Here is a 12,004-nt window from a genome sequence, read left to right on the forward strand (position 1 = left end):
ACATTTTCATAGCACTATGTTTAGAAAATGCACAACATACATACTCCCATTTGCCTCTTCTGAGCCCAAGGCAGACATGACTAATCTATCACAATATACTGACACAGATATTGAGACCTCATCATCCTTCTATACATACCTTTCTAGGTAGCTGCTGCCAAGTGCTATCCAGGAACATGTCATAGATTTCAAATATATGTCATATTTGATACCTAACTTGAATTTCATAAGATGGCTATAAGATCAGACAAGACAAGTATGGATATCTGCATTTTAAAGATGGAGAAACAGGCAGCAGAGCTGATCCCACAATCAGGAGGAATGGAGCTGGAATGAATGCAAGACCTCTCAGTATGATCCTTTTTATACTCCCTCTCCTGCTGCCTGTGCCAAAACCTGGGAAGGTTTCAGGTAGAAAAACTCTCCACAGCTGCAAAACTCAGTCAAAGTAGGCCCACATGCATAATGTGATTCTGCTGATGTGGGCTTCAAAACCCAGTTCAGGTGCAAGTTGTATTTCCATGAAGACCCTACCAAAAAAAAATGGCACCCCTTCCTCTGAGGTTCTTGGCCTTCCACACATTTGTTCTTTATTCTTAGCAAGGAGTACAGTGCTGGAACATGTTGGTGCTCAATAAGTGGTTACTAAAGTGAAAGAGGACAAAGCCCTGCACTAAGTTCAGCATCTCTGGAGTAAAAAGTGATATAATATAGTAGAACAAAGAACAGAAGCATTAGAAGCAGACTAGCTGGGTTAGAATTCCCACGGAAACTAGTCAGGTGACTTTGGACTACTAAGCCTCACTGGGCCTCAATTTCTGCATCTGTAAAATGGAGAGAACACCACTTACTTCAAAAGGGTTTTGAGAAAATGAGAGAAATTTTTAAAGAGCTTTGGACAATAATGATGAAGAGTAGGAGGAAGAGGAAGAAATGGAAAAAGGAATGTGGCAGACAGACTTTACAGAGACCCCCAATGATGCCTGCACTTTGGTATTCATGCCCTTGTATCATCCCATCCCCTTTGAGTGTAGGGACCTGTGACTTGCTTCTAACCAACAGACTATGGCAAAGCTGATAAGATGCCATTCCCACAATTATGTTAGGTTAGGTAAGATTCTACCTTGTTAGCAGACTTGTTTCAGAAGCTTCCTCCCATGCTGGCATTGAGGAAGCAAGCAGATATTGGGAGGCCTATGTGGCAAGGAGCTGAGAGCAGCTTCTAGGAGGTGATGGTGGCCTCCAGCTGACAGCCACCAAGAAGCCAGGACCCACAGTCTTATAATTGCAAGAAAATTAGTTCTGCCAACAAACTGAGTGAACATAGAAGCAAACCCTTCCCCAGTCAAGCCTCCAGATGAGAATGCAACCCTGGGCAACAGCTTGGCTGAAGCCTTGCAGAGGCACCCAGCTAAGTTATGCCCAGAGTTCTGATGCACAAAAGCTGTGAGATATAAATACGTGTTGTTTTAAGTGGCTAAGTTTGCGATAATTTGTTATACAGCAACAGAAAACTAATACAGAGAGAGGAGGAAAAAGGAGAAGAGGAGAATCAGTGGTGGGTAGTCTTAAGAAATAAATAATAAGACAGCAGGGAAAACAAACTCCTTTCTCTTTGAATGGCAGCAGTAGTCCAAATGTTTCAGCTAAGGCCAACCTTCTGTGTTTTCAGGTACATATTCCACCAATTTAAGCAGAGCTCCAACTATGAAAGACTACTTCTCACACTTGAAGGGTAAGCAACTTTTCAACAACAACACGCCAGAGAGGCTGGGCCCTGTCCTCTCCTTGCATCTTCTCCCTTAGTCAAGGCTACCAGCGACAATAATCAGGCTAATGCTGTCCAATTGACCTCCAAGCCTCCTCAATCTGCTGTGGGCTCTCAGGCAGGCCCACGGGGTGGTTGCCTTAAAGCCCAAGGCAGAGCTGTGGCCAGTATCCACCCACATGCCTTCACTGGAGGAACTCTCTCCTCCCAGCACATGACCAAGGCATGAAAAATTCCACTGCTCAAGTTCCCGTCCCCTAGTATTAACCAGGACCATCTAACCCTCTCTGGAGTCTTAGCCTTTGATTTGTCAGACCCAAGTAGAGTTGGCAAGATTAAACCAGCCCCATGTTACTTTTTTTTTCGGAAATATTTCCAGAGTAATCCACAAAAGTACCATACAAAGGGGGAAATGAGAGAACCAGAAAGATAATGGGAGGCAAGAAGTGGGGCAGAACACCTCTTCCCCAAACCACCAGCATTTCCCTCTGGCCTTGGCCAGCCTTTCTTCTAAGAGAATCAAGATGATATTTCTGTGTATGTGACCTTAACAGGAAAAGCATAAAATCAATGCTGGTACTCACACAACCTGAGTCAAAACACGAATCAAATAAATTGTCAAGACGTGAGACAGAAAGCTGCCTTCTGAGAGATTTCAGTGTTCTGTTCCCCTCACCCCAGCCTTTTGGGATGGCTCCACTGTAACTCATTACCCACAAGGTAAAATCTGCTCTTACCCACAACCTGGATAATCTGGGCCAGGAGGACGCCATCTGTCACATCTTGCTGGAGATCCTTGATGAGACGCTTGTGGCCAGATTTGGCTAGATAATGATTGGCCCAGTCTGTGTAGATCTGCAAGAAAAGCAAATAGGCAACTTTAGGAAGCCAGTCGGATCCCCTCTCAGAATCTGAGACAGCTGCTCGGGCCGGCACAGTGGCCACTGTCCCTTTGGCGAGCTTTCAGGGCCAGCCAGCACCATTAAAATTCAGTGCATTGTGCTGATCACGCATTCAGCTAACCATAGCTGGGCCTTAGCCTATTGAGAGAACTGCCGTCAAGATTCAGGGAAAAACTAAAGAAAGCTTCAAAACATGCAGAGGCCTGAATGAGACAGGGGACACAGAACTAAACAGTCTGCTCCAGACGGCTTTGAGAGGCTGCAGCTTTGAGAGGCTGCGACTCTAGATGCAAGCAAAGTCTCCCCCACCCCTTCCCATCTTTTTCTCTTTATTGAGAAAACGTATGGGGAGGTTACCACCCAACAGGCATCTCTTAATGGGCCATTTCAGGGTAAGGAGGGCTATTGAGCTATTCTGAGTTCTCAGGAGCCTGGGTCCCTTGAAAAGAAGCCAAGTATGAAAACAGAGCCCTTCAATTACTCTTGTGTGAGTGAAGTTATTTATGGCCTCACAATAATCTCAAATTTAATCGGTTTAATTTAAAAGCCAGGCATCATTTTCACTGTTGGGATTCTGTGAACAAAACCCAGCAAATTCCAACATATTTAAACACAACACTGTTGTGTGCAGCATTTTAGAAGGCAAAGACTGGCTGACCCATGGAATCAGGAGAGCAGACCCCCTTGGGGAACATATCTGACCTGCTCTTCCTGGTCACAGAATGGTCAGGACAGAAGAATATTTTCTTTCCAAACAGGCCAACAAGCACAAGAAAACTCTTGCCTGAAAATTTTCTCCCCAACCATCAAAGCCAAAAACAAACAAAACAAAAAACCTTCTCACTGATTTTGAGTGCCAAGTTCCATGCATGGATTTGTGAGTTTGCCGAAGAGTGTATACATGAACACATAGGCCTTAGGGTATCAGCACCTCTTTTTTTTCAGAGGGATAGGAACAAATGACTGGAAAAAAGAGAATGTCCTGCCTCAACTGGTTAGTAGCAACAGGCTCAAGTACTAATCCCATGATGTCTCCACCAAAATGAAGGTGATCATTCTACCTCAACCAGTAGGCCTGCTCTGAGGATCCATGTGACTCCCAGAGCAGCATATGGTCTTATCTTCACCCTCCATCCTGTTCTTCCACATGCCTTTCCCAGTGTAATCTCACACAATGGTCATGGCCCCCTCCCCCAACACTCCTGGAATGGGAACAGGAGCCGGGGTCAGGTTTGCTAAGCAGAGACCTTCTAAGGAGGCAGCATCTCTGGCTACTCCACCTGGCGACCATGAGGGCCTCATAACAGGAAGGGATGAGGTGGAGCTGCATCATCTGGTTCATGAAGAGATGACAGCTGTAGCACCTGTCCACCACCCACCCACCCAGAAGCTCTGTCTTCCACTGCAGAGGCACACCCACGGTGTACTTCTATTTCACAACACAGTCCAAGGATCCAATCCTTAAATCCATGCTAGTCTCCTTCCCTGTGACTCTCCAGTTGTCAGAGACCAACAACCCAGTAAAGCAAGAGTATTTTCAATTTTATAAGCACAAAGAAAGCTCAGGAAGTAGACCATCACCTTTGTAATGACAATGGCCAACTTGAAATTTGAAATTTAAAAGATCATTAAAGAAAATTATTAAGAGGGAGAGAGGAAGGAAAATAAACATTAAAAGGAAAAGAGGCAGACATGGGTTCCAGTCCTGGTTCTGTAGGCTCCACAACAGTAGGGATTTGGGTCTGTTTTGTTTAATGACGTATGCCAAGTATCTAAAAGAGCACATTTGAAAGAGTGCCTTATGCAGAGAAGGAGCTTAATAAATCCACCTAACATACAGTGCCTACTACACGCCAGGCACTGACATAAACATTTTACACACGTTAACTCACTCAATCCTCATTCTATGTGGCAGAGGTTATTATTGTGTTCACTTTTCAGAATAGAAAACTGAAGAGCAGAAAGGTAAATAACCTGTCCAAGGTCACAAGTGGCACAGCCAGAATTTGAGCCCAGGCTAACCTATTTTACAATCCTTTCAACATTCTACAATGCCTCCCTGAATACAAATATGAATGTTAATCGAGTTATTTATCCCTTCCGTGGCATCCTCCTACTGACTCTAGGTTCATGTCTCTATTATGTTCTCAGTGAAAGAATTTATTTCTTCCCAAGACAGAGTCTCATTCTGTCACCCAGGCTGGAGTGCAGTGGCATGATCTCAGCTCACGGCAACCCCTGCCTCCCAGGTCCAAGCAATTCTCCTGCCTCAGCCTCCCAAGTAACTGGGATTACAGGTGCATGCCACCACGCCTGGCTAATTTTTGTATTTTTAGTAGAGATGGGGTTTCACCATGTTGGCCAGGCTGGTCTCTAACTCCTGGCCTCGTGATCTGCTCATCTCAGCCTCCCAAAGTGCTAGGATTACAGGTGTGAGCCACTGTGCCCGGTCCCAGATTTTAAAAGTAATCAAAACCCAAACCTAGATAATTTCCTTGCTATCTGAATGCCTTTGGATAAGTGACTCTACTTTTCTGGGTTTCAGTTTACTCACCTGTAAAATGAGTACAATAAGGCCTGCTTCAGAAGGTTGATGTGAAGACTCAGAGTGGCACTGTATGGAAGTGCCTGGCCTGACCCACATGGGGGCTCAGGAAGTGAAGGCAACTGGGGAGAAGGGCAATAAAGAGGCATGGTCTGGAATTGACAGAGTTGCTTTAATCTTAGTTTCTATGCTACCAATTCCCTCTGAGCCCTCTGGCCTAAGTGTTGTCATTTGCAAGATAATAATACCTACATCACTGGTATTATGAAGATGAAATGGGCTCATATATACAAAGGTCACAGAATCCGGCACATTCTAAGTGTTCAGTAAATAAGAGTTAATAATAAAAATTTTTATTAACAGCTTCATGAAATGGGCCATAACAAAATCAGTCACAGCCTCCACCCTGAATCTCCAGGATACAAATGACTCAAAGATTTCTTCCCCTTCTCACAGCCAAATTTCAAGAGTCTGGAACATCCCCTACCTGGAATCACAAAGTATGGCAGAGTGTAAAAGAAAAACAAGTCAGAAACTGGCCAGGCTGGTATATAAAGCAAGTCTTCCTTCCTTAACTAGGGGATGCACCACACTGCTCTCTCAAACCCCAGAGGGATTTCCTCAGCTACGTGGGAGGCACCATGAAGTTTAAAGTCATGTGCATCTAAAACATCAGCTGAGTGAGACGTGAACATCAACAAGGGCACAGCTGAATGGGATGAGATGCCGGTGCCTCAGCTCATCCCTTCTTAGATGATTAAGGTTCTTTAAAGTAGACGTACTGTCTCTACAACTCGGCTTCTTTGTGAGTTTGCATAACCCAGCAAGAAGCCGAGGTTAAACTTATTTTAACAAGTACACATACACACACACTGCGATTGCAGAGCCATGGTGAGGCCACACAAGTATCAGGTACACTCACAAGAACCTCTACAGGATAGAGTGGTTGGAAACAGCTCTGCCAAAGTAAACTTATCATTCTGAAACAAGAGCTCTTCTCTCAACTTTAATTTACCTACACACCAATGCCAAATGAACTTTCATAGGGCACAGCTCTAATTGTCTGTTCAAAAAATCATCAGTGGCTCCCCACTTCCCACTGAATTAAAGGGACACTCTTCACTCTTGAGTCAAGGCAGACTCATCATCCGTCTGTTCTACCCCAGAATGTCCTCCAACCTTTGAAGGGGAGGCAGCGTGTGTAGAAGAATGGAGCCTTTGGTATCTGACCTAGTCAAGCGGGCCCTTGGCCCCAGGCAATGTTAGTTTCTACTAATCTTTCTGTTCTTAGGTTTTATCCTCCATAAAACAGGGATTACATCAAGCATATTAAAAGGCAGGGGCTGGCAAACTGCAACCCAGGCCAATTCTAGCTGACCACCTATGTATGTAAACAAATAGGTGGTCAACAATCTCGGGACAGGTATCAGGACACAGACTCATCCATTTGTGGTCTCTGGTTGCTTTCGTGCTACAAAGCAAAGCTAAGCAGTTGTGACCGAGAGACCTGTGGCCCACAAAACCTCAACTACTGACTTCCAGCTCTTCACAGAAAGTCTGCCAGTCTATAAGGACCAAATGAGATGATACATCTACGCATACCACATGCTCAGTAGTAATAATACAATAACCCTCAGGAAAACCAGACACGCCCCACACTTCCCTCTCTCTGAACTCAGCCTATCCCCTCGGCCCAGGTACCTCTGCTGCTTGAGGCCGTCTAGTCCAGCTCAATTCTAATGCCCATCCCCCATCAAGTCCCTCTTAATTTCCTCACCCAAACCTCAGCTGCCTGTGATATAGCAGATGTAGATAACGTGTATGCTGGCACCACCTTTCCACTCCCACTTGCCCATCTCTGCACTCCTGGTAGTGCCTCACAGGGGCTGGCCCACGGCAGGAGGCTAGTAAGTGGTTGGCAGGTAGAGCTGAACATGGAGAAAAAGGGCAAATCTTGGGAAACTGATTACACTTGAGACTTACATAATGTGGGCTCTCAGCAAATCCTCCAACCAGAATCTCTTTATTGATTAAAAAGAGCAGGGAGCAGGGAAAATAAATCACTCCATAGCTCAGGCTCATTAATCAGAAACCATTTAACAAGGATCATTAATTATCTGGAGTTTCCCCTCCCTTCCCTCCCTGTCCCCAGCTCTCAACTTTTTGAAGTGAATCATAAGAAAACACCTAGATTTATTTTTTAAATCAGTGTTCATGGGCCATGCTAATCACAGACATAAATTCAGCCCCATCTCCTTCACTTGCTGTTTCAGTAGCTCATGCAAGGAAAATCATTCTTCCAAGGGGTACCCTTGAAAAATAAACTTATAATTTCTTTAGTCATCAAAGATAGATTTCATCACGTCCAGCAATTCAGCAAAAATGGAGCAATGTGTGTTTTGAGTAAGGGCTCAAGATTTTGAGTAAGGGCGTAAAGCATGTAGGCTTCCTGTCTAAGCCTCAGCTATCCAGAACTATTTTCTCCAAAGCCTTTCATTCCCTAAAATGATGGAAAATTGAGGGCTGCTGTTGCTTTTTCCCCAGGAGCCCATTGATTCTTCATCCTGGTTTGCCCCCAGGTGGATAGCTGCGAAGTTTCAGTAGAAACTGGTAGGACAAAGAACCAGCAAAGAACAGCAGGAAATAACAAAACCACCATCCCCATCCCCAATTCCAATCCTAAATCATCGAGTCATTCCAAGAGAAAGGCTCTAGGATCCTTTGACACTAGTACCCAAGAAGGAATCCAGCCATCCTCTTGCTCCAATCACTCCATCTCGCAGAGGTAACCCTCTGCCCATCCCTTCTAATCAGAAACTCAGTGCTCCAGAACTGCTGTGTGAGGGAGAGAAGCTGCTGTCAAAGGCTTGACAAGATAAAAGGGGAAGGAAAGCTTAGACAGCTAAACAGTGAATTCATTTTGATTCACTTTATTACCCCTGACAGAATTTCAAGGAGTGCGTCATTTGTTTGCTTATAACTCCACATCATTCCACATCAAACAGGCTGAAATCCAAAAGGGAACATTTTGACAGATCAATTCAAGTAAAGAACCCAGTCATTAGTTGTAATAACAAAAACTGATAATAATTGTACCATGTTAAACCAAAGGGGATAATAACACTGCTAAGTTTATACTGCAATTAGCCCTCAAATGAAGCAAGATAGCACTAAAAAACCCAAGAAAAATTCTGCAAAACAACTGCACTGAAAGTGCTAGAATGGAGCCTTAGCAACCAAACTATAAATGCAGATGGATATGCCAGGCAGCCTGATGGATCCAGAGGCAGATGGCATCAGTTTAGCAGCTCCAGAAGAAACAGAGCAAACTGTATTTCTTAGAAGGAAATGCCAATGTGGAGACTAATGATTAAAGAAAATCAGTCGTTTAGCATCTGAGGCATTTCCAGTGGATTCATTGTAAGGGGAATGCTACTGTTTGGCCCCAATTCAAGAAGCCTCACTCTAGACTTTGGTAATGTCATCAATATAATGCAATCTTTTTTATTTTTTATTTTTATTTTTATTTTTTGAGACAGAGTCTGACTCTGTCTCCCAGGCTGGAGTACAGGTGTGCAATCTTGGCTCACTGCAACCTCCATCTCCCGGGTTCAAGTGATTCTCCTGCCACAGCTTCCCAAGTAGCTGGGATTAAAGGTGTGCACCACCACGCCCAGCTAAATTTTGTATTTTTAATAGAGACAGGGTTTCACCATGTTGGCCTGTCTGGTCTCAAACTCCTGGCCTCAAGTGATCTGCCCACCTCGGCCTCCCAAAAGTGCTGGGATTACAGGCATGAGCCAACACACCTAGCCAACACAATGTCATTTCTAAGACTGAGCAGTCTGTAGTTAAATGGTGTAGTTCTGAATGCTCTGGAGTATGAAAATGATTTTGCAACAATAGTAGCATGTTCATCCTGTCCTTGAACACCACAAAGAATGTCACTGTTTATTTAATTGTTCAAAATTTTAAGAAAATCAAAATGCACCATTTGTTATCAAGAGCAAAGCTGGTGACCCATTCATTTCTGCATCTGCAGCATCTAGCAAGGAGTATGATACCCACCCCACAGGTATCAGCCACATGTCCACATAACCTTTTAGCTGCATGGGGTGAGGAAACCAAAATTAGCTGGTGGCTTTTTCCCACTTCCCTCTCTCTATAACGGTTTAGTGTATCCTTTTGATGTAGTTCCCACCTTGGGATTAAAAAACACTGCCTTACAATAGTCAAATAGGTGAAATGGTATCCCCAGCCCTACACACTGGAGAAACAGGTAGAGCACAGAGAAGCAAATCTTTTGCCCAAGGCTGTACAGCACAACAGGGGTTTCTGCTCCCCGGTTTCTCAGAAAAGTCCGGTTCTGCCCAATGTCCCCGCAGTGTCCCACATGCCCAACCTCTAGGGCAATGACCATCCTTCTATCCCCATCCTTGCCATCTTCTGATGTATTATTTGAGGCATTTGTGGGCTTTCCACAACCACAAAATCATAAAGGCAAGTGTTTACAGTCTCAGGTGTGGGTGTGGATCAGGGTTGAACTCTGGCTTTGCCTTACAAGCTAGATGACCCTTGGGGAGTCATGTCTCTTCTGAACGTCAGTGTCCTTCTGAACTGGTGCAGTGGTGATATACAGTTGCTTTACAGATTAAATGAGATCATATAAGTGGTTAACTCAGTGTCTGGCACATAGTATGTAGCAAATAAACAACGATTATTAATATTCAAATGAATAACACTAAGTTTTGGAGGAATAAGTCATTCTAGATTGCCAAAGGTTCACACTTCTGAGAGCCACACATTTTAAACTATTCTGCTGGGATTTTTTTCCAAACAGATTTTAATGATCCCTGATTTTTAATTAACACAATTGCGCTTTTTCTTTTGTCTTTTTAAAAATACTTTTAAGTTCTGGGGTACGTGTGCTGAACGTGCAGGTTTGTTACCTAGGTATACATGTGCCATGGTGGTTTGCTGCACCCATCAACCCGTCATCTACATTACGTATTTCTAATGTTATCCTGCCCCCCAGCCCCCAACAGGCCCCAGCCCCAGAGACATCACTATGAATGTTAGTGTTTTGATGTTTACATGGATATGTCCTTAGGACCTACTAAGTTGCTGGACCTTCCTTAAGAGACCCCAGAGTCTTTAGAAACTGTATAAGCTGCACACAGTGGTTCACACCTGTAATTCCAGCACTTTGGGAGGCTGAAGCAGTCAGACAGCTTGAGCCCAGGAGTTCAAGACCAACCTAGACAACATGGTGAAACCCTGTCTCTAGCTGGCTCACGCCTGTAATTCTAACACTTTGGGAGGCCAAGGTGGGCAGATCACCTGAGGTCAGGAGGTTGAGACCAGCCCGGCCAACATGGTGAAACCCCTTCTCTACTAAAAATACAAAAATTAGCCAGGCATGGTGGTAGGCACCTGTAGTCCCAGTTACTTGGGAGGCTGAGGCAGGAGAATCACTTGAAGCTGGGAGGCAGTGTTTGCAGTGAGCCAAGATCCCCCCACTGCACTCCAGCCTGGGTGACAAGAGTGAAACTCCATCTCAAAATAAAGTAAATTAGCCAAGTGTGGCAGCATGTGCCTGTGGTTCCATCTACTCAGGAGGCTGAGGCAGGAGGATCACTTCAGCCCAGGAGGTTAAGACTACAGTGAGCCGTGATCGCCGCCACACTCAACTTGAGTAACAGAGTGAGGCCCTGTCTCAAACAAACAAAACTCTGTATAAAGTAAGAGCACGTACTGTTTAAGCAAGAGCCACACTGGAACTTTTCCCTCAAGGAAAACACATAAGCAGAAGGATTTTGTGACACCCCTTTGAGCTGCTCCTAGGTAGAGCAGGGAGGGCTCTTTGGTTCTCAGCTGATCTTGAGCCAGGTAAGATTCCTAGAAAGCTGGGGTCCAGGAGCACTGAGATGTGAATGGGTTCTCTATTCCCCATCTGAGCATATGAGGAATTGTACTGCCAGCGCTTGCTCTTGACATACGTTTTGTAATATGGTTAACATGAACATTATACCAAGGGGTATAAATCCCTGTCTGGACCCAGAAGAAGGCAGCTGCAGGAGGGGAAGAGCCATCTGTCAGTTTCTTCACTTTTTATCTGCAGTAACCTACTTGTCTCCACAACCACCAAACAAACATAAACCTTAATACCTGCCCATGTGGAAGCCTTTGTTTCAAAGGGATAGTCACACAGAGCAAGTGACCAGCGAGAGTGGCACAGCTTCTCATTAATTAGGATTTTCATCTTTTTCCACATCCCGGGACTATCCCTACTCTTAACTTTGCCTCTGAATATCAAGTTAAGTAGCTTAGAGCTGCAAGTGTGCCTTGGTGCATGAAGTAAACATTGTCTGAGCATCTACCTGTGCAGGGGGCAATGCTTGCTCCAGTCTTATGTAGGATAATAACTACCATCTGCCAAATGTCTGTGGTGAAACAATTAAGAGAACACTTCTTAGAGTCAGATAATTTAGTTCCAAACATGCTCTAACCATTTCCTGATAGAGTAATTCTGGGCAAGTTACTAAAACTATCTGAGACTCAGTTTTCTCGTCTGTAAAATGGATCACCCATTCTGGTTACTGTGAGATTGAAATGAGATAATCTATCAATGCCTGGCACATGGCAAGGGCTCAACAGGTTAGCTGTGATTATAATTACCATGAAGATGATGCCATGCAATGTGAACACTTTACCAACAATGGATTCCTTCAGTTTCCAACCCACCTGTGAGGGAGATATTATTTTCCCCATCTTACAGATGAGGAAACT

At 44.4% G+C, this 12,004-nt stretch overlaps 1 protein-coding gene across 7 annotated transcripts in view; it reads right to left on the reverse strand.

The window, feature by feature from the left end:
• The window catches only part of NAV2 (neuron navigator 2), a 409,147-nt gene that overhangs the window by 286,075 nt on the left and 111,068 nt on the right, over positions 1-12,004 (reverse strand). For all 7 annotated transcript variants that reach the window (XM_077964833.1, XM_077964832.1, XM_002799608.4 and 4 more), the window contains one exon: positions 2,506-2,623. In XM_077964833.1, coding sequence (XP_077820959.1) covers positions 2,506-2,623 — 118 coding nt within the window. The remainder of the gene's footprint in view (positions 1-2,505; positions 2,624-12,004) is intronic.

The sequence above is a fragment of the Macaca mulatta genome, chromosome 14 (assembly GCF_049350105.2).
Source record: "Macaca mulatta isolate MMU2019108-1 chromosome 14, T2T-MMU8v2.0, whole genome shotgun sequence".
Lineage (NCBI taxonomy): Eukaryota > Metazoa > Chordata > Mammalia > Primates > Cercopithecidae > Macaca > Macaca mulatta.